The sequence below is a fragment of the Haliotis rufescens genome, unplaced genomic scaffold (genome assembly GCF_023055435.1).
Source record: "Haliotis rufescens isolate VD_foot unplaced genomic scaffold, xgHalRufe1.0.p SCAF_6, whole genome shotgun sequence".
In the NCBI taxonomy this organism is placed as follows: domain Eukaryota; kingdom Metazoa; phylum Mollusca; class Gastropoda; order Lepetellida; family Haliotidae; genus Haliotis; species Haliotis rufescens.
The window spans coordinates 21,854,130-21,881,846 of record NW_025964334.1 but is presented as its reverse complement, the minus strand read 5'-3'; the positions used below and the strand labels follow the sequence as shown (position 1 = coordinate 21,881,846).

Sequence of the window (27,717 nt, the reverse complement as noted above, 5' to 3'; positions counted from 1 at the left end):
ATCGTTCAATAACCAATTCCCTTCCACTGATTTACCCACCTGAACTAGAAATAAAGGAGACCAGTGAGACCACCTCATCTGTTTCATATTTAGATCTAACACTCTCCACAAGACTGTATGAGACGAGAGTTGACTTCTACTTTTCAATGGTCAACTTTCCCTTTATGTCAAGCAATATCCTGCAGCCTCAGCCCTTTGTGTCCAGAAATGTTGTTTGATCAGAGTGACAACATTCAAGGCTTTCACAAAGTTTTAAAGTAGACATGAGGAAGACATTTCCAAAATTTGACGCATTAGTTACAATAATGATGTCAAATGCAATTCCCTATTTTGACATGTACCATATTGTCCTATGTTCTGTAGGTGAACAATTGACTTGCCTTTGCATCTGGGTGGCACCGACATAGGCTCACCTTTTCGCGAACACCTGGTATCAACACTGTTTGACAGTGATTCATAACCGCATGCTAATGAAAGAGTCGGAATCGTAAATCGACTCTGCTTTTGCAATATGTCACTTTTATTCAGATATAATAACATCTGTTATACACAGGGTGTGAGAGGGAATGTTTGTGGAGACTACTGCTAATTACATGTATATTATTGATTTATTTTTCAAAGTGTTACTTCGGCCTATATGCATTCAAGCATATTTGATGGAACGCACACTATTTAACCATGACCTATGTACAAAGTGTTATGACTTTAATCACTGATATAAATAGGATATAATGGACGTATACGGTTCCACTTAATTCTTAATGTTTCTTCTCAATGCACAAATATGTTCCGTCATATCTCCCGACTATAAGTAAACAGTGACGCCAGCTTGGCCTATACGATCACATGTGGAAAAGCACTTAACTTGGAAGATGATTTCTAATCTTTTCACTTTTCTGCAGAAACAACTGATGTGAAACATTGTTATTTTTGAAGTTGGAAAGTGTGCAGCTTCTCAAGTGACATTATTTCATGACCGTCATTATATTGTTATTCACTCAGTATCCAGAATTACTATTTACTGACAAAACGTCATCAGATCGCGACACAAATACTGCAGTCTGATTCAGGTTTTGGACGTGGTGCGAGGGAGGTGTAATTATATCAGCCTCTGCATGTACAATATTCTAGAGAGAGACAATTCGAAATAGGTTGTAAGTGAGGTAACGAAAATGCTTAACACAATTACGATTATTTTAATGACACTTATAAAAGAAAAAATATATATAAGGAATTGTCCCCTGGATGTTACTGTTCATGCAACACGGAAGAGGAGAGATGGAATCTGCCCTTCATCGACGTTAGTGCAATTTTTGCTGTGTTTTGAGTCCCTGAAGGTAAATCTAACACCGTCAGCACATAAAATCTCTCTCTTTCCATTTTGTCCTTGCCACGTATCACTGCCTTGTATCAGCACTGTCAGAGTATACCATACTCCCGCTGTCATAGCAACACGCTTCTCAAACACCACATCAAACACTTTACTGTTGACTTTGTACTCAGTTTTATCTTGAATCTTGCACTGGAGAACATCTTCCTCGTTCCCAAAGTAGGTGGTGGCAGAGAAGGCAGAGGGTTTAGTCTCACGGACACGTGGTCCGTACAGGCTGTATCCACAGAGCATCAGGTTTCGGCTGCTTTTGAATGAAATAGAATCGCACCTTTTACCATCAACTGACCATTGTAATACGTATTGTGTTGAAAACCTTGTTATAGAATGCGCAATTGTTTGTTTTCTTTGACTAGTGTTGAAGGGTTTCACATCATTGTCAGGGCATCCAATATATTCAAAGATCGTGAGACGCTCCTGTTCAGTCAAGAGACCGCTAGCTTTAACGTCTCTAGCCAGGAACTTTTGCTCCAAAAGAGGAAATCTTACTTTCAGTAAAGTCTCTCCAAGAACTGTTCGCTTGATCTCAGGAGTTACCTCCCTTCCCTGACGTCTGCACTCTGCCTCTGCCAAGGAGTTAACGGCGCTAAAGATGACGTGCTCCTCGGCTAACAAATCATCTGACTCCACAATCTTCTGCAACAACACTTGGCTCAGTGTCAGGAAACCAGATGACTGTAGTGACCTCTCACCTGTATCTTTAATCAAGGTGAAGGCCTTCTGAAACAACTGGCTTTGATCAAACCGATGAGCAGCATCTAGAATCACACAGGCGTTGTCAACGTTGAGGTGTTTCTCCAGGAACTCCAGACATTGGGATTCTAAGGCGGTGATGGCATATTTTCTGGAGGCGTACAGTAGAGCTGTTACGTTGTCAGCATCAACAGTTGTGTTGTCTGTGTAAAGGTATCTGAAGAAGGAGAGGACTACGAATAATTTTGCTGCCAAATGATGCAGAATTTGAAGAAAGATAATACTACCGTTCAACGTAAAATGCATTTGAGATCAGTTAAAGTTTGCATGCCTGAATATTTGATTTCATTGTTGACATATGTTCTCGCTTTTGGAGTTGTATGTGAATTTAATGCTGCTTTGAAGAGGTTTTCAATAATCATTACGTCTCTCATTTTAGAACGAGGTCTCACATGCCTAATTAACTGATCAGTGTATTAGACAGTTTTCACTTTGGTTAAATCCGTGAGTATGGAATCTGTTTAGGAGACATTTTGGTCATTCTCTTGTGTTGAAGTTTTATATATTTTCAATATCCCCACATGAGCATGACATACACCCAACATGTGGCCCTACAGCGCTGGTATAAGATGGCTTTAGACTTTAAATTCTCAACAGACGGCCGAAAACAAGGACCAATGCCTACATCAGCAGGATCGACAGCCTGCACTCAGTATTCCCTCTGGAGAATGATGGTCATCATTATCACAGAACTTTAAAAACTGTTTGCTTGGGAGTACAGTGTTACTATTATAGTTTTTTAAATAATGTTCTGTTCTGTAATACTGTAATTATAAATCCTTACAAGAGAAACTGTCTGAAATCCTTGTGCTCTATTTCAGGAACACTGACTTCCGACGTCTCCGCCAGGGGGCCGGTAAACATGGCGTGGAACACACAACTTCTGCTGATGAGCACGTAGCGATGGGCCTTAATCACGTGACCTGTACTTCCCACACGAAATGTGACGTCACAAATCTCTTCCGCATCGAACATGCGTAGATTGCATTCAGCAAGGGTCTTCCACGCTTGCCAGTTGTCAACAAACCCTGACGCACTTTCAGCCTGATGTACGTTAAGAGCCGCCATTTGTATCTGAAAGTTGGCAAGATATATGAAAGGCATTGGCGTATCAGTCTGATCAAATAGGTGAGTCAGCTTAATGTGGGAGGAAAACCCGATGTGATGCAAGTCTCAGACGTTTACCACTTCGGTGAAACCCATGAGCACGGGTATGGTGCTGACAAACCTAGAAACATAATCGGGGCGAACCGGGATTCGAACCCATTATCATAGGTTTCTGGCGTGCCAAAGGGACGCAACACTGCACAGCAAATCGCGGCGCCTTAGACGACTGGGCCACCCGTGTAACCTGCAAGAAGACTCGTCCCCCTATCGATGAATGTTATGTGCGAAAATACGACAAACCAGTCCGAATGCGGGTATGATTTCAAGTTCTTCGTCAAAGAATACCCCAGAAATAATTTTTGATTTTACATATGTCTTGCCTCTAAAGGGGCGGTCGGGTAGCCGAGTGGTTAAAGCGTTCGCTCGTCACGCCGAAGACCCGGGTTCGATTCCCGACATGGGTACAATGTGTGAAGCCCATTTCTGGTGTCCCCCGCCGTGATATTGCTGGAATATTGCTAAAAGCGGCGTAAAACCATACTCACTCACTCACTCTTGCGTCTAAAATATACCCAAGACAGTTAAAGGTGTTCAATCATACTGTATAATGTCGCATGTCCTGATGTGCTTTAAGTTGCATTTGAAATATATATAATCTATGGTGAAATATATGTGAACCATTACACAACGAGTTGACAATTGTTTTAGGTATGCCCGTTTGCGCTAAGACGCAACCCGGTCGCAAAAATGGCTATGAGAGGGGCACGAGTCGCCATTCGGCTTGTCCCGGAATAACAAGAGTTGGTCACGAATGAGCTCACCGAAGTCATCAAGGAGTTCGCTACTTGTCGTTGAAATTATGTTACAAATTAAGCTACACGAGGTAAGATATTCAATAAGTGAGTGAGTGAGTGTGTATTGTTTTACGCCGCTTTTAGCAATATTCCAGCAATATCACGACGGGGGACACCAGAAATGGGCTTCACACATTGTACCTATGTCGGGGATCGAACCCGGATCTTTAGTACTTGTATAATTGTATTATGACAATATTTGTACTTAAGTGCCTCATAGGCCATGTTGGCCAGGCAATGTACATTAATACATGTAGGTGCGATATGTAGTATTATTTGTATTTACGTCGTGTGACAAGATGATTAAATAATCTTCTTCTTCTAATCTTTTCACACTTCTGCACAAACACTTGATGTGAAACAAATCGTTGGAAAATGAGAAGCTGTTTAAGTGGACCTTTTTCATAATTTCATTAACATTATCATAAAAATTGTTATCCATTTATATTACACAATTAGAATGTACTATGTATGTTCGATTTTGAAAATTTTAGTCAAACGGAGTTAACCAGTGTCAATCAAGGATATCCGACTCAGAACGTATAAAATACAACCTTAGATGTAATAATGGCTGCCAGTAGGCGGAGAAACCCAAAACCCTTTGCTAAAATACACAGCTTCTGAGAAGTTAACAAGTGTTTCATTTCGTGGCAAAGCTGTCATCGTATCTTTGTCTATTGGATGTGAATCGAAAGTTACATTTGCACTGACATATATACAATCAATACCTAGTTAATTATATTCATTAAAATCTCTATATTCATGATTGAATCTTTAAATTAAACTACATTTCTTTGACGATAACGTCACTTGGAGACTGCGAACCAGAGAACCGTGCCCCAGGCACTGACAAGACGCAATCAGGCCCTATTTATTTTTTAAGTATTTATATCAACAATCGAAAGTTACATTTCACTGACATATATAATAATCAAAACCTAGTTAATTATATTCATTAAAATCACTATATTCATGATTGAATCAATAAATTAAACAAATTTTCTTTATAGGTGGACCCGTGAAGATCACCAGGCTAGAATAGGTCTTCAGCAACCCATGCTTGCCGTGAAAGGGGACTATGCTTGTCGTAAGAGGCGACTAACGGGATCGGATGGTCAGGCTCGCTGTCTTTGTTGATGCATGTCACCTATCCCAATTGCGTGGATCGATGCTCATGATGTTAATCACTGGATTGTCTGGCCCAGACTCGATTATTTACCGACCGCCGTCATAAAGCTGGAATATTGCTGAGTGCGGCGTTAAATAACAAACCAAACTAAACCAAACTGTTTACAGACGCCCCAAACACGGACAAGACGCCATCAGGACTAAACGGTGCGTTCCTTTCAAAACCCTGGCCGACGGGGGTGAACCAAGGTATAACCCAAGTTAACCTTGGTTGACCAATGTTAGCTCATGTCAACTCATTTACGTCATAATACGGTTGACCAAGGTCGCCCTTACCGATTGAATCCTTGGCGTACTTTGGTTAGCAAATTTTCATAATCGAACGCACCTTCCAATACCGCAGGCTTGTTCGGGTGTTGGTGGTGTAAGGGAGGTAACTCCAACAATTTCAACATTCCAGACAGAGGCACTTCAAACATGTTGTTTACTGTATTCATATCAAACCAATTTTACACAAATAAGTTTCATACATTCCTGGGTACGGAATGGAATTGAAGGGTGGTCTAAAATAGGTGTGTCCGGCACACTAATTGTATAAATATAACTGAGACAATAACAGGACATCACATGAGCCTGTAGTAGATCAGACTTCACACCTGGCCGGTTTATGAGTCTTGTTCCTCAAATCCACAACAGTATCTATGACACAAGGCTGAACCCAGTACTATGTTGGTACAAAGGCTGCTCTACTTTCTACCCAGATGTTCGTTTACTCACCAATACCTGGAAGACAGACACAAACCGAACTGATCACAGAGTCACCGATGTCAAAGTCTACTCCCGTGTGTGGGTCACGTGGTGTACTTTCGTTTTAGGTGTACGGGTGAATAGCATATTTATAGGTTTATTGTGATTCTCGACGTGACTAACGTGTGTGACATTCTCACTTAAATTTAGCATAGAAAAATACAGAAATCATTTCATTTCCGATATGCGACCAAAATACTACTGCAAAGTATTGTCTTGTATTTCGCAACTTTCCCGCGGAGCATCGGCAGGAATGATTTGGGTACACAGCAGGAAGTACGTTGGGGTGTTGGGGGATATTTCAGGTTGTATTTGTGTGTGTGTGTGTGTGTGTGTGTGTGTGTGTGTGTGTGTGTGTGTGTGTGTGTGTGTGTGTGTGTGTGTGTGTGTGTGTGTGTGTGTGTGTGTGTGTGTGTGTGTGTGTGTGTGTAAACATAAAAATCAATGCCTTTTAAGGGGATACAATCTTCCATGTTGGCAATATTCCAGCGGCCGGGACAAAGTAATGGGCTTCATACATTGTACTAATGTGGGGAATCGAACCCGGGTCTTCGGCGTGACAAGCGAACGCTTTAATAACTAGGCTACCCCACCGAGTGTGTTATTGGATCAATTAGCACTTGGATATCTTGACCTTTAACAACCAGCCTACCCCGACGAGGCTGGTATTGGATCAATTAGCACTTGGATATCTTGATTTTGAACAACCAGCCTACCCCACCGAGGGTGTTATTGGATCAATTAGCACTTGGATATCTTGATTTTGAACAACCAGCCTACCCCACCGAGAGTGTTATTGGATCAATTAGCTCTTGGATATCTTGATTTTTAACAACTAGCCTACCCCACCGATACTGTTATTGGATCAATTAGCACTTGGATATCTTGATTTTGAACAACTAGGCTACCGACCCGAGAGTGTTATTGGATCAATTAGCTCTTGCAACCTGAACTTTGTAACCTGTGTTTTGTAAATGGAATAATGCCTACAGAAAGGGCGAAAGGTATAATAAATACAATCCCAAAATCATCAATTGCTGACAAGTACGACCCGTTATCATACAGAGGGATATCACTCACGAACTCAACCTATAAACTGTATTGTTCTGTTTTAAATGCCCGATTGTATAAGTATGCAGAAAACAACGACATCATAGCAGACGAACAGAACGGTTTCAGGAAAGGACGATCTACTGTAAACACCTATCATCACTCACCTCTATAGTGGAGTCACGGAAATCACTTAAGAAATCAACGTTTTGAACTTTTATAGATTTTAAAAAGGCGTATGTCACAACCGAGATATTCTATGGAAACGACTGTCACAAACTGGTATTAATGGAAGAATATAAGTTGCTCTTCAATCGTTATATAAGAACGTGAAATCATGCATCAGGATAAACGGGAACCTCTCCCAGTGGTTTAATGTACAGTGTGGTCTTAAACAGGGGTGCCTACTATCCCCTTTATTATTTAACATGTATATAAATGACTTGATTATCACACTGAAGGGACTGGATATCGGTGTAACTATAGATGGAGACAAGGTATGTGTGTTAGCATATCAGACGATATCATGCTCTTAGCGGAGAATGAAGCGGACCTAAATGTTTTATTAGACTGTCTCAATAATTGGTACTGTGTTAACAAGATGTCGGTGAATCAGGAAAAATCTAAAGTTATTCATTGCAGAAGTTTATCGACGCCAAGAACTGATCAAGAATTTCACTGTGGAACAATTATCTTAGATCTTACGGACAATTATAGGTACCTTGGACTCCTGATTACAGAGTTTTTAGACTATTCACGCATGGAGAAAACTGTTTTAAGTTCTGCCACACGCGCACTAGGACTACTCACCTCGTAGTTCAAGGCGATTGGAGGGATGCATATAGGTACATATACCAAGATGTACGACACCATGGTATGGTCGTCGGTTGAGTACGGATCAGCTATATGGGGGACAAGGAACCAACTGTCTATAAAAACTGTACAAAACAGAGCAATGAAGTTTTTTACAGGCCCTCGAAAATCAGCTCCTAACGCTGCCGTTGAGGGGGATATGGGATGGACACCCACGCCTGTCAAGCTTTGGGGAAGTGCAATACGTGTATATACTAAAATGAATAGCCTCAGCAGAAATCGTCTTACATACAAGATCTTCCAATGGACAAAGACACAAGCCCATAGAAATAAAAACAACTGGATCAAGCGGATACGACACAAACTAAAGGCACTCAACTTATTGGAATTAGAAGAAGTTTCAAACGGCACCTACATTAAACAGAATGTCGCCAGGGTCAGGGAAGCAGTTTACGACCAACATATGGGGGACTGGAAGCAGACGATAGCTTGTACTCACAGTAAGACTGGCCAGGGAGGTAACAAACTTAGACACTACTTTACTTTCAAGACCGAGTTTACTGCTGAGCCATACATTACAGAGAGAATACCCCGACGCCACAGAAAAGCCCCGTCGTTGTTCCGATGTGGAGTAGCCCCCTTACACGTGGAGACAGGGCGATATAATAATACACCCCTTGAAGAGAGAGTATGTTTTAATTGTAAAGATGTTGTGGAAAATGAAGCACATGTACTTTTACACTGCCCCCTATATAAAAATGTTACTAAAAATATGTTAGTTTTATGTTCAACGTTAAATGCCATTTTTTATGATATGTCTGATGTTGATCAGTTAGCTTTCATTATGTCATGCCCATATATTTTTAAAGTTACTGCCAAAACCTGCATGGATGTCTTAGATGTTAGAAAATTACTTTTATATACATCTTAAACGTTTATAAGTATATATATTTATTCCATATTTTATGTCTGTGTATCATTTTACGTTCTATAGTCTCTCATGATCCAATACGGGATGGCTCATCACATGTATTTTATCACGTGACCTGTATATATTTTGTATTTTGTATGAGATGAGACATGAAATAAATTACCTTACCTTTACCTTTGTACGTTAATAGTCGCCATGTTGTATCTGAAAGTTGGCATGATATATGATACATTTTTACATACTGCCATTTCGGAAGCAAGTAATCTTGACAATATTCAATATTCAATACGCAAATGATCATTTACTGGGATGCAACGTTCATCTCGTTCTTCCTGCTTATTGCATATTTTACAAACTCTGTGTTCTTTTAACATTCGTGAGTATGTTCCCTGTTCAATGTTAAGATTAGGCGGTGAGCATCTTTTTCGAGAAAAAAAGATATTCTATTTTTTGCTAAAGAGGTGTCAAAAGGTATTCTTCAGTTATACATTGATTTCGTATCATTACAATGCATTTCAAATTGATTTCTAATCATTACATTACATTTAACATTGATTTGTAATCATTAAACCAAGTTAAATAATAGTTTTCTTAACAGATGCGACCCAATATGGGCTTCCAGAACTATCATACAATGACATCATTTCATAACATTTTCTTGGATATCTATAAGGAGGTATATGATAATTTTACCCAATGCCTTAGAACTTAATCCTGTGCATATGTAAACAATGTAACTTTACCACATTCACCCTATACTTAGCACTTGTTTTGTAGGCTACGGCATTGAGACTACGAGATGAGGACACTATTATTGATTACATGTAAAAGTATATTATTTATTTCTTATTTGAAAATGTTACTTCGACCTACATGTATAAATATTCAAGCCTATTAGTTGGAACACAATCAATCAAGCGTGAACTATATGTAAACTATAATAATTTGTATCACCGATTTTAATTGCACCTGCTTTTTTATGTTGCTTCTCTTTATATTTGTAACAAATATGTTTGTCATATTCTTTCAGTCTTATGTAATAGTGACGCCAGGTTGGTCTACATCAATCACATGCTGAATCACTTAACTTGGCATAAGTGATTTCTAATCGCACATTTCTGAAGAAACATGTGAAACATTTCATTGTTTAAGTTGGAAGTGAACAGCTGCCCAAGTGAAATTATTTCATTAACATCATTATTTTGTTATCCATTTTAATTCAGAATTACAAAACACTGACGAAACATCAATATGCCCTATCCCTCTAATCGCAGGTAAGTTCGGGCGAGAGACAGGGTGTAAGGGAGGTTACTCCAGCATGCACAATTGTCAAGATCGATGAAACTTTAAATAGGTTGTTTTCTGCATTTATATCCAATCAATTTGACCTAAATAAGTGTTATAACAATTGTGAGTAAGGAATGAAATATTAGGAAGGTCTCAAATCGGCGTGCGGTGCACAGTAATTGTGTGACTATACCATAACAGTGACAACGACACCAGGACATCGCATAAGCCGATAATAGGTCAGACTGAACACACGAGCAGTCTATGAATATTGTACCTTGAATCAACAATATCTAACACACGGCTAAATCAGTACTATGATGATACAAGCGCTGCTCTACTTCGTTTACTTACCAATATCTGGAAAACAGACACGAAGCGAACTGTTTACTGTGTTACCGCTGGCAATGTACACGTCCGTGTGTGAGTCACGTGATCTACTTTCGGTTCAGGTGTACAGGTGAATGGTGAGTGTACGTTTATTGAGTGTCGCGACTAATAGGACTAATGTGTCTAATTTGGGAAAATGTATTGTGTCTCTGTCGTCATTTCCAACTGTTCAGTACTTGCTAAATGTTGCCTTAGCAGGAGAATATAATCAAACATGGAGCGAGGTTGATTTTGTCGCAAAAACTTCAACAACAAAACCATTATAGTACAAAAGTTTTCCATCCCGCACTGATTGTATGAGTGTTATCTGAATATGTGCATTTGACAGTTTCCGTAGGGAAGGGTGATTTACGAAATACCTTATGTATAATATGTATATGATTGTGAGCACTGGTTATACTCACCATCTGTTGCCATGATCCACCAATCCATTAAAATCAGATCTTAGTTGTCACTTCCGCTAAACAAAGATCTGAGGACATCCCATTACGGGTCACGTCAGACCGACCTTGCGCGAACTTTGACCGACCAATGGATTGACCAATCAGAAGTGAGCTTTCTTGAGCTTTACGGCACCAATTTCAAATTCGCGACTACGCTTCGAAACATATTTTGACAAATTCTCGATTACAAATTTGAAACCTGAACATTCTGGAATGGATAATAGATGATCTAGATTGTATTGATTCAGTCCTTAAACCCGTAAGTATCGTTCGGAATACACTGTGTTATGCATTTCGAGGTAGAAATCACATTCCAACCGTCACTTTCATAATCTGGTAATCGACGCTCTGATTAGTCGGATGAAAGGTCCTTCTGACGCGACCCCTTATGGGATGTCTTCAGATCTTTGTTCAGCGGTAGCGAGAATTAAGGTATGATTTTAATGAGATTGATGATCCACTTACAGGGAATAGAAGCCAGTGAGTCAATTTTGTCATTACATGTGTTCAGCTACATGGGCTGGAAGTCAGTGTCACCTCATTAACTGTTGGAAAACATAAGCATATGTACTGATAGTCGTTTATATCAGAGGGTAAATCGAATCAAATCCGTGAGCCCTTGTATTACCGTTTATGATTGTAAACCTAATCCTGCGTTTTTCATTAACTTTCATTGATCTTGTGTGGTTAGTTAGAGATTTCAAGTATCATGTTGAATGTTTTGTAGAGACTGCCATAAGGCGAGATGGGGATCCTGCTTTTCATTACGTGTATAAGGGATCCGTGACGATCAGGGGTAGAATTGGTCTTCAGCAACCCATGCTTGTCGTAAGAGGCGACTAGCGGGATCGGGTGGTCAGGCTCGCTGACTTAGTTGATGCATGTGGTTGTATCCTAATTGCGTGGATCGATGCTCATGATGTCAATCACTGGATTGTCTGGTCCAGACTCGATTATTTACAGACCGGCGTCATTTATCTGAGATATTGCCGAAAGCGGCGTTAAACAACAAACAAACAAGTGTGTATAAGGCCAGATGATGACACTACTATTCATTACGTGTATAAGGCTAGATGAGGTCATTATCTTTCAGACAGCTGGAGTATTGCTGAATGCGGCGTTAAACAAAAAATAATTAAAATCGTGTTTCAGTGATTCTAACCATTCGATGTCGCGGTCGCGTGGCGTTAGTCGATGTCACGGTTCTTACTGGGTTTTTTTCTAAATTTGCCTTTCCGATCCAAAACCAGCTCGTATGACATCCACTCAACTTCTTTGCTTGATTTGAATTATAGTGACGTGATGACTCCTTAATACTAGTATTCGTTCTGTACTTTCATCCCTTATGACTTAAGAAAACCTTCATTCCTTGATCCCTGGGTCTTCTGTTAGAGTGAGTGAGTGGGTGAGTTGGGTTTAACGCCGCTTTTAACATTATTCCAGTTATATCACGGCGTGTCACCTTAATGTGGGAGGAAAGCCCGAAGTGATGCAGGTCTCAGACGTTTACCACTTCGGTGAAACCCACGAGCACTCTTCTGTTACAAATCATTCGTGACCACAGATACAGTTATATATCTATCTTCAGAGGTTCAGGTCAATTTGTCAAAGATGAAAGCGAATGCCAGCTGGAATTTACTGAAAAAATAACAATATGTGAAATACTGGCCATCCTCATTGATAAAAAATTTGGGGGTAAGACATTTGGGCAAAAAGTAGTCATACCCATGACAACCAATTGTGTTTCCCTTCTTGCTGATCGGGGGTGGTCGGGTAGCCTAGTGGTATAAGCGTTCGCTCGCCACGCCGAAGACCCGGGTCCGAATCCCGAGATGGGTACAATGTGTGAAGCCCTTTTCTGGTGTCCCCCGCCGTGATATTGCTGGGATATTGCTAAAAGCGGCGTAAAACCAAACTCACTCACTCACTCACTCTTGCTGATCGGCATCTTTATGCATATGAATCGGACTTTCGGCTCGAAATGGCAAAAGGTAATTTAGCCAAGAAGTTTAACTTGAGCTTCAGGTATGTCGATGACCTGATATCGTTCAATAACCAATTCCCTTCCACTGATTAACCCACCTGAACTAGAAATAAAGGAGACCACTGAGGCCGCCTTATCTGTTTCATATTTAGATCTAGGCATAAAGACTCAGAGTGACAAAACACTCTCCACAAGACTGTATGAGAAGAGAGTTGACTTCTACTTTCCAATAGTCAACTTTCCCTTTATGTCAAGCAATATCCTGCAGCCTCAGCCCTTTGTGTCCCGAAATGTTGTTTGATCAGAGTGACAACTTTCAAGGCTTTCAAAAGGTAAACAGTGGCGCCAGCTTGGCCTCTACGATCACATGTGGTAAAGCACTTAACTTGGAAGATGAATTCTAATCTTTTCACTTTTCTGCAGAAACAACTGATGTGAAACATTGTTATTTTTTAAGTTGGAACGTGTGCAGCTTCTGAGTTGACATTAATTTATTTTCATCGTTATATTGTTATTCACTCAGTATCCAGAAAATTACTATTTACTGACAAAACGTCAGCAGATCGCAACGCAAATACTGCAGTCCGTATCAGGTTTTGGACGTGGTGCAAGGGAGGTGTAAGCCTCTGCATCAACAATATGTAATTTGAAATAGGTTGTAAGTGAGGTAACGAAAATGCGAACCACAATTACGATTATTTTGATGACACTTGTTAAAGAAAATATATTTAAGGAATTGTTCCCTAGATGGTAATAATCATGCAACATGGTAGAGGAGAGATGGAATCTGCCCTTGGTCGACGTTAGTGCCATTATGGCTGTGTTGTGAGTCCCTGAAGGTAAAACTGACACCGTCAGCACATAAAATCTCTCTCTTTCCATTGTGTCCCGCCCACGTCGCACTGCCTTGTATCAGCACTGCCAGAGTATACCATACTCCCGCTTTCATAGCAACAGGCTTCTCAAACACCACATCAAACACTTGACTGTTGACTTTGTACTCAGTTTTATCTTGAATCCTGCACTGGAGAACATCTTCCTCGTTCCCAAAGTAGGTGGTGACAAAGTAGGTAGCGGGTTTAGTCTCACGGAAAGGTCCATACAGGCTGTATCCACAGAGCATCAGGTTTCGGCTGCTTTGGAAGGAAATAGAATCGCAATTTTTACCACCAACTGACCAGCCTAATACGGATTGTGTTGAAAACCTTGTTATAGAATGCGTAATGTTTTGTTTTCTATGAATAGTGTTGAAGGGTTTCACATCATTGTCAGGGCATCCAATATATTCAAAGATCGTGAGACGCTCCTGTTCAGTCAAGAGACCGCTAGCTTTAACGTCCCTAGCCAGGAACCTTTGCTTCAAAAGAGGAAATCTTACTTTCAGTAAAGTCTCTCCAAGAACCGTTCGCTTGATCTCAGGAGTTACCTCCCTTCCCTGACGTCTGCACTCTGCCTCTGCCCAGCAGTTAACGGCGTTAAAGATGACGTGCTCCTCGGCTGACAAATCATCTGACTCCACAATCAGCTGCAACAACCCTTGTCTCAGTGTCAGGAAACCAGATGACTGTAGTGACCTCTCACCTGTATCTTTAATCAAGGTCAAGGCCTTCTGAAACAACTGACTTTGATCAAAACGATGAGCAGCATCTAGAATCAAACAGGCGTTGTCAACGTTGAGGTGTTTCTCCAGGAACTCCAGACATTGGGATTCTAAGGCGATGATGGCATATTTTCTGGAGGCGTACAGTAGAGCTGTTACGTTGTCAGCATCAACAGTAGTGTCGTCAGTGTATAGGAATCTGAAACATGATACCAGATCAAAACCTTCATATTCACAGGCATGAACTCTGAAGCAAGTGTACACATTGGAAGTGAGCAACAGGTAGAGCACTACGCATAATGATGCAGTGTATATAAATAGATTATCAAAAGTAAAATGAAATAAGGTAATACTACCATTCAAAGTAAAATGCATTTGAGATAAGTTAAAGTTTGCATGTCAGAACATTTTATTTCATTGTTGACATACGTTCTCGCCGTTGGAGTTGTATGTGAATTGGGTTTAATGCTGTTTTGGAGAGGAGTTCAATAATCATATTGTCTCTTATTTTAGAACAATGTCAGACAGCCTAATTGGCAGTTTTCACTTTGGTTAAACCCATGAGTAAGGAATCTGTTGCGTCAACCTTTTATACATTTTCATTATCCCCACATGAGCATGACATGCACCCGACATGTGGCCCTATGGCGCTGGTATAAGATGGCTTTAGACTTTAAATTCTCAACAGACGCCACGTATGAGAAGAATGGTATATTCAGCCTTCTGTAAAAAAAACAGAGCTGGTAAAAAGCCGAAAACAAGGACCAATGCCTACATCAGATGGATCGACAACCTGCACTGAGAATGATGGTCATCAATTATCACAGAAATATAAAAACTGTTTGTTTTTGAGTACAGTGTTACTGTTATATACTGAGTCAAATTAAAAACTTCACATTTTTAAAAGTAATCCCATATATTATACACAACGGACAAATGTATCAGAGAATGTAATTTTTAATCATTGATGTACAAAGAAGGATTTTAATTAACGGTGGTAACCATAATTTGTCCAAAGCACCTACGGTATTCGGTAATAACATCAACAGTTTAAATCATAAGTCCCAAGCACGAGAGTCTGATGGCACACAAGTTCAGTAGCGTGTATGGCCACAATGTGCGTTGACAACTGCCACACAACGCCTCCGCATGGACCTTGTGATGCTTGTGAACACATGATTGGGAAGACGACGCCATTGTTGCTGCAAAATGGTGCCAAGATCTTGCAAATTCTGTGGTTGGTTCTGGAGAGTGCGCAGACTTCTACCAAGAGCATCCCAGACGTGTTCGATGGGATTGAGGTCGGGAGACCTTGATGGCCAGTCTATGACGTTGACTCCCGCATTCTGAAGGAAATTCCTTGTCAAAATTGCTGTGTGGGGTGTGGCATTGTCGTGTTGGAAGATCAAACCGGGTCTATGTGCTGCCATAAAAGGCAGAAGTTCTGGTGCCAGTACCTGGTCGCGGTAAGCAACAGCAATGAGGTTGCCACGGATGACACGAAGCCTGGAACGTGCATTGCCACAGAAAGCATCCCACACCATGACACTTCCGCCTCGAAATCTGTCAACTTCCTGTACACAACACTGGGCGTAACGTTCATGACGGCGCCTCCACACCCTCGCCCTACCATCAGCAAATCGAAGATTAAATCGGGATTCCTCACTGAAAACGACTCGATTCCAATTCCTCTGAGTCCATTGTAAGTGTCGCTGTGCCCACAATTGACGTTGACGTCTGTGTAATTGAGTCAGAATCGGCCCGTGGTATGGCCGTCGTGCTTGAAGGTGAGCAGTTCTCAGACGGTTTCGAACAGTTTGCGCACTCAGTCTAACCCTAAACAGTTCATTTCTGGTTGATGTATCCGTCAAAAATCGGTTACGGAGTTGACGTAAGACAATCTGACAATCCTCTGCATGTGACGTCACACGTGGTCGACCTGGCCGAGGGCGATCAGCGGTGATACCAGTTTGCTGTACACGCGTCTGTAAATCATAAACAGTCCGTCGACTACAACCCTCTGTCCTTGCGACTTCAGCTACGGACGTTCCCGTCTGCAACATGCCGATGGCACGTTCACGTTGCACATTTGAAAGGCATGGCATGACAAATGGCCGTAAAGACTTTTGCTTTCTTGTGTTTTTCTTTTTTTGTTAATGACTGCTAACAAGTATGGCTGAAAACAAGTGCGGTATTATGGCCACGTGACCAGTTGCACGTGAAAAACCACTTTTGCTACTATAGTGCTGTGCACATGATTTTGATCGATTCACCTGCACAAAAACGGGTGTTATCTGAAGACAATACGTGGCCATTACTGTTTAAATACACAATAAGGGCCGACAATGATAACTGGTCAAAATGTTAAAATTTTAGGATTGTGAAGTTTTTAATTTGGTCGGTATAGTTTTCTGAACAATGTTCTGTTCTGTAATACCGTAATGATTAATACTTACAAGAGAAACTGTCTGAACTCCTTGTGCTCTATTTCAGGAACACTGACTTCCGACGTCTCCGCCAGGGGCCCAGTAAACATGGCGTGGAACACACAACTCCTGCTAATGAGCACGTAGCGATGGGCCGTGATCACATGACCCGTACTTCCCACACGAAATGTGACGTCACAAAGCTCTTCCGCATCGAACATGCGTAGATTACATTGAGCTAGGGTCTTCCCCGCTTGCCAGTTGTCAACAAACCCTGACGTATCTTCAGCTTGTTGTACGTTCACAGCCGCCATTTTATCTGAAAGTGTGCATGACATATGAAAGACATTGAACAAATAGTTTTCAGATTCAGGTGCAGTTACCCAAAGAAAGCTCATGCATGTATCCCAATGTAACATGTTTTTGAGTTCTTTAACAATACGCTACCATGCGCTTTATGACGCAATCAAGATAGACGCTTCAAAGCTCACTGCATTCGTCACCACTCGCTCCTTTCCGTAACCTGCAAGAGTGAGTAAGTGAGTGAGTTGGGTTTAACGCCGCTTTTAACAGTATTCCAGTTATAGCACGGCTTGTCAGCTTAATGTGGGAAGAAAGCCCGAAGTGATGCAGGTCTCAAACGTTTACCACTTCGGCGAAACCCACGAGCACGGGTATGGTGCTGACAAACCTAGAAACATAATCAGGGCGAACCGGGACTCGAACCCACAATCATAGGTTTCTGGCGTGCCAAAGGGACGCAAAACTGCACAGCGAATAGCGGTGCCTTAGACGACTGGGCCACCGGTGTAACCTGCAAAAAGAGTCGCTCCCCTATCAATGAATGTTATGTGCGAAAATACGACAAACCAGTCCGAATGCGCGTATGATTTCAAGTTCTTCGTCAAAGACTCCCTCAGAAATAATTTTTGATTTTACATATGTCTTGCCTCTAAAATATACCCAAGACAGTTAAAGGTGTTCAATCATACTTGTAATATCGCATGTCCTGGTGTGCTTTAAATTGCATTTGAAATATATATAATCTATGGGGAAATATATGTGAACCATTACACAACGAGTTTACAATTGTTTTAGGTATGCCCGTTTGCGCTAAGACGCAACCCGGTCGCAAAAATGGCCACGAGAGGGGAACGAGTCGCTATTCGGCTTGTCCTGGAATAACACGAGTTGGTTACGAATGAGCTCACTGAAGACATCTAGGAGTCCGCCACTTGTCGTTGAAATTATGTTACAAATTAAGCTACAGGAGGTAAGATATTCAATAAGTGAGTGAGTGAGTGTGTATTGTTCTAGGCCGCTTTTAGCAATATTCCAGCAATATCACGGCGGGGGGACACCAGAAAGTGGCTTCACACATTGTACCTATGTCGGGGATCGAACCCGGATCTTTAGTACTTGTATACTTGTATAATGACAATATTTCTACTTAAGTGCCCGATAGGCCATGTTGGCCAGACAATGTACATTAATACGTGTAGGTGTGATATGTAATATTATTTGTATTTACATCGTGTGACAAGATGATTAAATAATCTTCTTCTTCTAATCTTTTCACACTTCTGCACAAACACTTGATGTGAAACAAATTGTTGGAAAATGAGAAACTGTTTAAGCTGACCTTTTTCATAATTTCATGAACTTTATCATATTGTTATCCATTTATAATACACAATTAGAATGTACTAGGTATGTTCGATTTTGAAAAATTTAGTCAAACTGAGTTAACCAGTGTCAATCAAGGATATCCGACTCAGAACGTATAAAATACAACCTTAGATGTAATAATGGCTGCCAGGAGACGGAGAAACCCAAAACCCTTTGCTAAAATACACAGCTTCTGAGAAGTTAACAAGTGTTTCATTTCGTGGCAAAGCTGTCATCGTATCTTTGTCTATTGAATGTAAATCGAAAGTTACATTTGCACTGACATATATACAATCAATATCCAGTTAATTATATTCATTAAAATCTCTATATTCATGATTAAATCATTAAATTAAACTACATTTCTTTGACGATAACGTCACTTGGAGACTGCGAGCCAGAGAACCGTGCCCCAGGCACTGACAATACGCAATCAGGCCCTATTTATTTTTGAATTATTTATATCAACAATCGAAAGTTACATTTCACTGACATATATAATAATCAATACCTAGTTAATTATATTAATTAAAATCACTATATTCATGATTGAAACAATAAATTAAACAAATTTTCTTTATAGGTGGACCCGTGAAGATCCGGGGAGGAATAGGTCTTCAGCAACCAATGCTTGCCGTGAAAGGCGACTATGCTTGTCGTAAAAGGTGACTAACGGGATCGGATGGTCAGGCTCGCTGTCTTGGTTGATGCATGTCATCTATCCCAATTGCGTGGATCGATGCTCATGATGTCAATCGCTGGACTGTCTGGCCCAGATTCGATTATTTACCGACCGCCGTCATATAACTGGAATATTGCTGAGTGTGACGTTAAACAACAAACCAAACTAAAACCAAAATCTTTACAGATGACATCATTTGGAGAGCTGACCTTGGTTGACCAATGTAAGCTCATGTCAACTCATTTACGTCATAATTCGGTTGACCAAGGTCGCCCTTACCGACTGAATATTTGGGGTACTTTGGTTAGCTAATTGACATCATCGAACGCACCTTCCAGTACCGCAGGCTTGTTCGGGTGTTGGTGGTGTAAGGGAGGTAACTCCAACAATTTCCATATTCTAGACAGATGCACTTCAAACATGTTGTTGACTGTATTCATATCAAACCAATTTGACGCAAATAAGTTTCATACATTCCTGGGTACGGAATGGAATTGAAGGGTGGTCTAAAATAGGTGTGTCCGGCACACTTATTGTATAAATATAACTGGGACAATAACAACAGGACATCACATGAGCCTGTAATCGATCAGACTTCACACCTGGCCGGTTTATGAGTCTTGTTCCTCATATCAACAACAGTATCTATGACACAAGGCTGAACCCAATACTATGTTGGTACAAAGGCTGCTCTACTTTCTACCCAGATGTTCGTTTACTTACCAATATCTGGAAGACAGACACAAACCGAACTGATCACAGAGTCACCGATGTCAAAGTCTACTTCCGTGTGTGGGTCACGTGGTTTACTTTCGTTTTAGGTGTACGGGTGAATAGCATATTTATAGGTTTATTGTGTGTCGCAACGTGACTAAAGTGTGTGACATTCTCACTTAAACTTAGCATAGGAAAATACAGAAATAATTTCATTTCCGATATGCCATCAAAATACCAGAATATACCACAAAGTATTGTATTGTATTTCGCAACTTTCCCGGAACATCGGCAGGAATTATGTGGGTACACAGCAGGAAGTACGTCAATGCTTTTTAAATCAATGGCTTTTGACGAGATACAATCATCCATGTTTGCAATATTCCAGCATTATAAGGGCCGGGACAAAGAAATGGGCTTCATACATTGTACTCATGTGGGGAATCGAACCCGGGTCTTCGGCGTGAGAAGCAAACGCTTTTATAACTAGGCTACCCCAACGAGAGTGTTATTGGATCAATTAACTCTTGGATATCTTGATTTTTAACAACTAGGCTACCCCACCGATACTGTTAATGGATCATCAAGCACTTGGATATCTTGATTTTTAACAACTAGGCTACCCCACCGAGAGTGTTAATGGATCATTAAGCACTTAGATATCTTGATTTTTAACAACTAGCCTACCCCACCGAGAGTGTTATTGGATCAATTAGCTCTTGGATATCTTGATTTTTAACAACTAGCCTACCCCAACGAGAGTGTTACTGGATCAATTAGCTCTTGGATATCTTGATTTTTAACAAATACGCTACCCCACCGATACTGTTATTGGATCAGTTAGCACTTGGATATCTTGATATTTAACAACTAGCCTACCCCACCGAGAGTGTTATTGGATCAATTAGCTCTTGCAACCTGACCTTTTTAACCTGTGTTTTGTAAATGGAATAATGCCTACAGAATGGACGAAAGGTATAATAAATACAATCCCAAAATCATCAATTGCTGATAAGTACGACCCGTTATCACACAGAGGATTATCACTCACGAACTCAAGCTGTAAACTGTATTGTTCTGTTTTAAATGCCCGATTGTATAAGTATGCAGAAAACAACGACATCATAGCAGACGAACAGAACGGTTTCAGGAAAGGACGATCTACTGTAAACACCTATCATCACTCACCTCTATAATGGAGTCACGGAAATAACTCAAGAAATCAACGTTTTTAGCTTTTATAGATTTTAAAAAGGCGTATGTCACAATAAACCGAGATATTCTATGGAAACGACTGTCACAAACTGGTATTAATGGAAGAATGTATGTTGCTCTTCAATCGTTATATAAGAACGTGAAATCATGCATCAGGATAAACGGGAACCTCTCCCAGTGGTTTCATGTACAGTGTGGTCTTAAACAGGGGTGCCTACTATCCCCTTTATTATTTAACATGTATATACATGACTTTATTATCACACTGAAGGGACTGGACTGGATAACTAGAGATGGAGACAAGGTATGTGTGTTAACATATGCAGACGATATAGTGCTCTTAGCGGAGAGGGGGCACGGGTGGCCCAGTCGTCTAAGGCGCCGCAATTCGCTGTGCAGAGTTGTGTCCCTTCGGCACGCCAGAATTCTATGATTGTGGGTTCGAATCCCGGTTCAACCCGATTATGTTTCTAGGTTTGTCAGCACCATACCCGTGTTCGTGGGTTTCACCGAAGTGGTAAACGTCTAAGACCTGCATCACTTCGTGCTTTCCTCCCACATTAAGCTGACACGCCGTGATATAACTGGAATACTGTTAAAAGCGGCGTTAAACCAAACTCACTCACTCTTAGCGGAGAATGAAGCGGACCTAAATGTTCGTTTAGACTGTCTCAATGATTGGTGCTGTGTTAACAAGATGTCGGTGAATCAGGAAAATCTAAAGTTATTCATTGCAGAAGTTTATCGACGCCAAGAAGTGATCAAGAATTTCACTATGGAACAATTATCTTAGATCTTACGGACAATTATAGGTACCGTGGACTCCTGATTACTGAGTTTTTAGACTATTCACGCATGGAGAAAGCTGTTTTAAGTTCTGCCACACGCGCATCTACTCATCTCGAAGTTCAAGGCGATTGGAGGGATGCATATAGGTACATATACCAAGATGTACGACACCATGGTATGGTCGTCGGTTGAGTACGGATCAGCTATATGGGGGACAAGGAACCAACTGTCTATAAAAACTGTACAAAACAGAGCAATGAAGTTTTTTACAGGCCCTCGAAAATCAGCTCCTAACGCTGCCGTTGAGGGGGATATGGGATTGGCACTCACGCCTGTCAAGCTTTGGGGAAGTGCAATACTGTATATACTAGAATGAATAGACTCAGCAGAAATCGTCTTACATACAAGATCTGCCAATGGACAAAGACACAAGCCCATAGAAATAAAAACAACTGGATCAAGCGGATACGACACAAACTAAAGGCACTCAACTTATTGGAATTAGAAGAAGTTTCAAACGGCACCTACATTAAACAGAATGTCGCCAGGGTCAGGGAAGCAGTTTACCACCAACATATGGGGGACTGGAAGCAGACGATAGCTTGTACTCACAGTAAGACTGGCCAGGGAGGTAACAAACTTAGACACTACTCTAGTTTCAAGACCGAGTTTACTGCTGAGCCATACATTACAGAGAGAATACCCCGACGCCACAGAAGAGCCCCGTCGTTGTTCCGATGTGGAGTAGCCCCCTTACACGTGGAGACAGGGCGATATAATAATACACCCCTTGAAGAGAGAGTATGTTTTAATTGTAAAGATGTTGTGGAAAATGAAGCACATGTACTTTTACACTGCCCCCTATATAAAAATGTTACTAAAAATATGTTAGTTTTATGTTCAACGTTAAATGCCAATTTTTATGATATGGCTGATGTTGATCAGTTAGCTTTTATTATGTCGTGCCCATATATTTTTGAAGTTAATGCCAAAACCTGCACGGATGTCTCAGATGTTAGAAAATTACTTTTATATACATCTTAAACTTTTATAAATATTTTATGCTATTTACCCTTTTTACTAACGTATATATATTTATTCCATATTTTATGTGTGTGTATCATTTAACGTTCTATAGTCTCTCATGATCCCATACGGGATGGCTCATCACATGTATTTTATCACGTGACCTGTATATATTTTGTATTTTGTATGAGATGAGACATGAAATAAATTACCTTACCTTTACCTTTGTACGTTAATAGTCTTTGTATCTGAAAGTTGGCATGATATATGAAAGGCATTGGCGTATCAGTCTGATCAAATAGGTTTCAGATTCAGGTACAGTTACCCGAAGAAAGCACATACATGTCTATATAGTTCCATCAGATGCCATTCTGGATGTACAAGTGATTTGGAGGAAGGGTAATTTTTTTTTCAAAGACAGGCAAGTATGTCCTTCACATTAGGAGAAAATTACTTTGTAAGCTAACCCCTTCCTTTGAAGTAAAATGCATTGAAGTGGTGACTCCCAAAAGTTCGTTTCTAAAATATGATTGCAATTCGTAAATCTTCAATCAATCAACCTTTATTTACACATATGCTGAAAGGCTACATGCCCAAAGTACAGATTGCATGGGTAGTGTAACATACATATTATCAATTAATCCTTTAATATGCATTTTCTATAATTCATTGCATGAAATACATATGATGTCACATTTTTACATACTGCCATTTCGGAAACAAATAATCTTGATAATATTCAATACGCAAATGATCATATACTGGACACACAACGGGAGGATCTTACTTATCTCGTACTTCCTGCTTATTGCATATTTTACAAACACAAACTGTTCTTTTAACATTCGTGTGTATGTTCCCTGTTCAATGTTAAGATTAGGCGGTGAGCATCTTTTTCGCGAAAAAAATATATTCTTTTTTTTGCTAAAGAGGTGTCAAAAGGTATTCTTCAGTTATACATCGATTTCTAATCATTACATTGCATTTCACATTGATTTTTAATCATTACATTACATTTTACATTGATTTGTAATCATTTTACCAAGTTCAATAATAGTTTTCTTAACAGATGCGACCCAATATGGGCTTCCAGAACTATCATACAATGACATCATTTCATAACATTTTCTTGGCTATCTATAAGGAGGTATATGATAATTTTACCCAATGCCTTAGAACTTAATCCTGTGCATATGTAAACAATGTTACTTTACCACATTCACCCTATACTTAGCACTTGTTTTGTAGGCTACGGCATTGAGACTACGAGATGAGGACACTATTATTGATTACATGTAAAAGTATATTATTTATTTCTTATTTGAAAATGTTACTTCGACCTACATGTATAAATATTCAAGCCTATTAGTTGGAACAATCAATCAAGCGTGAACTATATGTAAACCATAGTAATTTGTATCACTGATTTTAATTGCACCTGCTTTTTTATGTTGCTTCCCTATATATTTGTAACAAGTATGTTTGTCATATTCTTTCAGTCTTATGTAAACAGTGACGCCAGGTTGGTTTACATCAATCACATGCTGAATCACTTAACTTGGCATAAGTGATTTCTAATCTCACATTTCTGAAGAAACATGTGAAACATTTCATTGTTTAAGTTGGAAAGTGAACAGCTGCCCAAGTGAAATTATTTCATTAACATCATTATTTTGTTATCCATTTTAATTCAAAATTACAAAACACTGACGAAACATCAATATACCCTATCCCTCATATCGCAGGTAAGTTCGGGCCCGAAACAGGGTGTAAGGGAGGTAACTCCAGCATGCACAATTGTCAAGATCGATGCAACTTTAAATAGGTTGTTTTCTGCATTTATATCCAATCAATTTGACCTAAATAAGTGTTATAACAATTGTAAGGAATGAAATATTAGGAATGTCTCAAATCGACGTGCGGTGCACAGTAATTGTATGACTATACGATAACAGTGACAACGACACCAGGACATCACATAAACCGATAATAGGTCAGACTGAACACACGTGCGGCCTATGAATATTGTACCTTAATTCAACAATATCTAACACCGCTAAACCCAGTACCATGATGATATAATTGATCCTCTACTTCCTACCAAAGTGCTCGTTTACTTACCGATATCTGGAAAACAGACACGAACTGAATTGTTTACTGTGTTACCGCTGACAGTGTACGCTTCCGTGTGTGGGTCACGTGATCTACTTTCGGTTCAAGTGTACAGGTGAATGGTGAGTGTAAGTTTATTGTGTGTCGCGACTAATATGACTAATGTGTCTAATTTTTGGGAAAATGTATCGTGTCTCTGTCGTCATATCCCATAGTTCAGTACTTGCTGAATGTGGCCTTAGCGGGAGAATACAATCAAACATGGAGCGAGGTTGATTTTGTCTCAACTACCTTAACAACAAAACCATCTTGGTACAAAGGTTGATCACCCCGCACTGATTGTATGAGTGTTATTTGTACCTGTGCATTTGACAGTTTCCGTAGGGAAGGATGATTTACCGAATACCTTATGTATAATATATATATGATTGTGAGCACTGGTATTATTTACCAGCTGTTGCCATGATCCGCCAATCTCACTAAAATCAGATCTTAGTTCTCGCTACTGCTAAACAAAGATCTGAGGTCATCCCATTACGGGTCATGTCTGACCGACCTTGCACAAACTTTGACCGACCAATGGATTGACCAATCAGAAGGGAGCTTTCTTTTGCTTTACGGCACCAATTTCAAATTGGCGATTACGCTTCGAAACATATTTTGACAAATTCTCGATTACAAATTTGAAACCTGAACAAAAGATGATTCTGGAATGGCTAATAGATGATCTAGATTGAAGAATTCAGTCGTTAAACCCGAAAGTATCGTTCGGAATAGACCGTGTTATGCATTTCGAGGTAGAAATCACATTCCGACTGTCACTTTCATAATCTGGTAAGCGACGCTCTGATTAGTCGGATGAAAGGTCGTTCTGTCGCGACCCCTTATGGGATGTCTTCAGATCTTTGTTCAGCGGTAGCGAGAATTAAGGTCTGATTTGAATGAGATTAATTGATGATCCACTTACAGAGAATAGATGCCAGTGAGTCAATTTTGTCATCACATGTGTTCAGCTACATTGGCTGAAGGTCAGTGTCACCTCATTAACTGTTGGAAAACATAAGCATATGTACTGATAGTCGTTTATATCAGAGGGTAAATCGAATCAAATCCGTGAGCCATTGTATTACCATTTATGATAGTAAACCTGATCCTGCGTCTTTTATTATGATTTGTTTAATTTTCATTGGTTTTGTGTGGTTAGTTAGTGATTTCAAGTATGATGTTGAATGTTTTGTAGAGACTGCCATAAGGCGAGATGAGGACCCTGCTATTCATTACGTGTATGAGGGATCCGTGAAGATCGGGGCTAGAATAGGTCTTCAGCAACCCATGCTTGTTGTAAGAGGCGACTAACGGGATCGGGTGGTCAGGCTCGCTGACTTGGTTGAGGCATGTCATCGTATCCTAATTGTGTGGATCGATGCTCATGGTGTCAATCACTGGATTGCCTTGTCCAGACTCGATTATTTACAGACCGGCGTCATATATCTGAGATATTACCGAGAGCGGCGTTAAACAACAAACAAATAAACAAACAAACAAGTGTGTATAAGGCCAGATGATGACACTACTATTCATTACGTGTATAAGGCTAGATGAGGACATTATCTTTCAGACAGCTGGAGTATTGCTGAATGCGGCGTTTAACAACAACAACAAAATCTTGTTTCAGTGATTCTAACCATTCGATCCAAAACCAGCTCGTATGACATCCACTCTACTTCTTTGGTTGATTTAAATTATAGTGACGTGATGACTCCTTAATACTTATATTCGTTCTGTACTCCACTATCCCTTATGACTTAAGAAAAAACTTCATTCCTTGATCCCTGGGTCTTCTGTTACAGTGAGTGAGTGGGTGAGTTGGGTTTAACGCCGCATTTAACATTATTCCAGTTATGTCACGGCGTCTCAGCTTAATGTGGGAGGAAAGCCCGAAGTGATGCAGGTCTCAGACGTTTACCACTTCAGTGAAACCCACGAGCACTCTTCTGTTACAAATCATTCGTGACCACAGATACAGTTATATATCTATTTCAGAGGTTCAGGTCAATTTGTCAAAGATGAAAGCGAATGCCAGCTGGAGTTTACTGAAAAAAAAACAATATGTGAAATACTGGACTTCCTCATTGATAAAAAATTTGGGGGTAAGACATTTGGGCAAAAAGTAGTCATACCCATGACAACCAATTGTGTTTCCCTTCTTGCTGATCGGGGGCGGTCGGGTAGCCTAGTGGTTAAAGCGTTCGCTCGTCACGTCGAAGACGCCAAGAGGATAGATCTCGACCAGAAATAACCCAATAGAATAAATTACATCTGGCTTTTGGAGAAATAGGTTACATCGATTCTTATGTCAGAGTCACAGGGTAATTAATTTACTTTGATGTGTGTTTGTATAAGTAGTGATAACTGTATAGAACGGGGTCGAAGATTGAAGGCGGAAAGTTATCCGGCATATTGACAGGTTTTTAATCTCACTATAACCTAATAGAATGAAACTGTCAAATGGATCTATGAAAGAGTAATTCTTAAACCTATTCTCAGA

The 27,717-nt window shown here is 40.2% G+C and overlaps 2 protein-coding genes across 3 annotated transcripts in view; both read right to left on the bottom strand.

Annotated features, from left to right (window-relative positions):
* Positions 1 to 485: 485 nt before the first annotated feature.
* The window catches only part of LOC124150780 (BTB/POZ domain-containing protein 6-like), a 54,738-nt gene continuing 27,506 nt past the window's right edge, over positions 486 to 27,717 (bottom strand). Inside the window, exons 1-3 of one of the 2 annotated variants that reach the window (XM_048385774.1) lie at positions 10,475 to 10,536; positions 2,928 to 3,217; positions 486 to 2,300 (exon numbers count right to left, since the gene is read on the bottom strand). In XM_048385774.1, coding sequence (XP_048241731.1) covers positions 1,256 to 2,300; positions 2,928 to 3,211 — 1,329 coding nt within the window. In that variant the 5' untranslated portion in view covers positions 3,212 to 3,217; positions 10,475 to 10,536 and the 3' untranslated portion in view covers positions 486 to 1,255. Of the gene's footprint in view, positions 2,301 to 2,927; positions 3,218 to 10,474; positions 10,537 to 27,717 lie in introns of those variants that run through there. The other variant, XM_046522851.2, reaches the window with a different exon arrangement.
* On the bottom strand, positions 13,276 to 20,102 carry LOC124127608 (BTB/POZ domain-containing protein 6-like). Its single transcript, XM_046490994.2, has 3 exons — positions 20,037 to 20,102; positions 16,994 to 17,282; positions 13,276 to 14,736 (listed from the first exon to the last, which is right to left on the bottom strand). Exons 2-3 carry the CDS (start codon positions 17,275 to 17,277, stop codon positions 13,695 to 13,697), a joined length of 1,326 nt encoding a protein of 441 aa, XP_046346950.2. The 5' UTR covers positions 17,278 to 17,282; positions 20,037 to 20,102; the 3' UTR covers positions 13,276 to 13,694.

Excerpts from the sequence above, each read along its gene's own strand:
- LOC124127608 (XM_046490994.2), bottom strand. The coding sequence starts at position 17,277 with ATGGCGGCTGTGAACGTACAACAAGCTGAAGATACGTCAGGGTTTGTT. Across the intron at positions 14,737-16,993 it reads GAGTTCAGACAGTTTCTCTT|ATTCCTATACACTGACGACA; the intron begins GTAAGTATTAAT and ends ATCATGTTTCAG.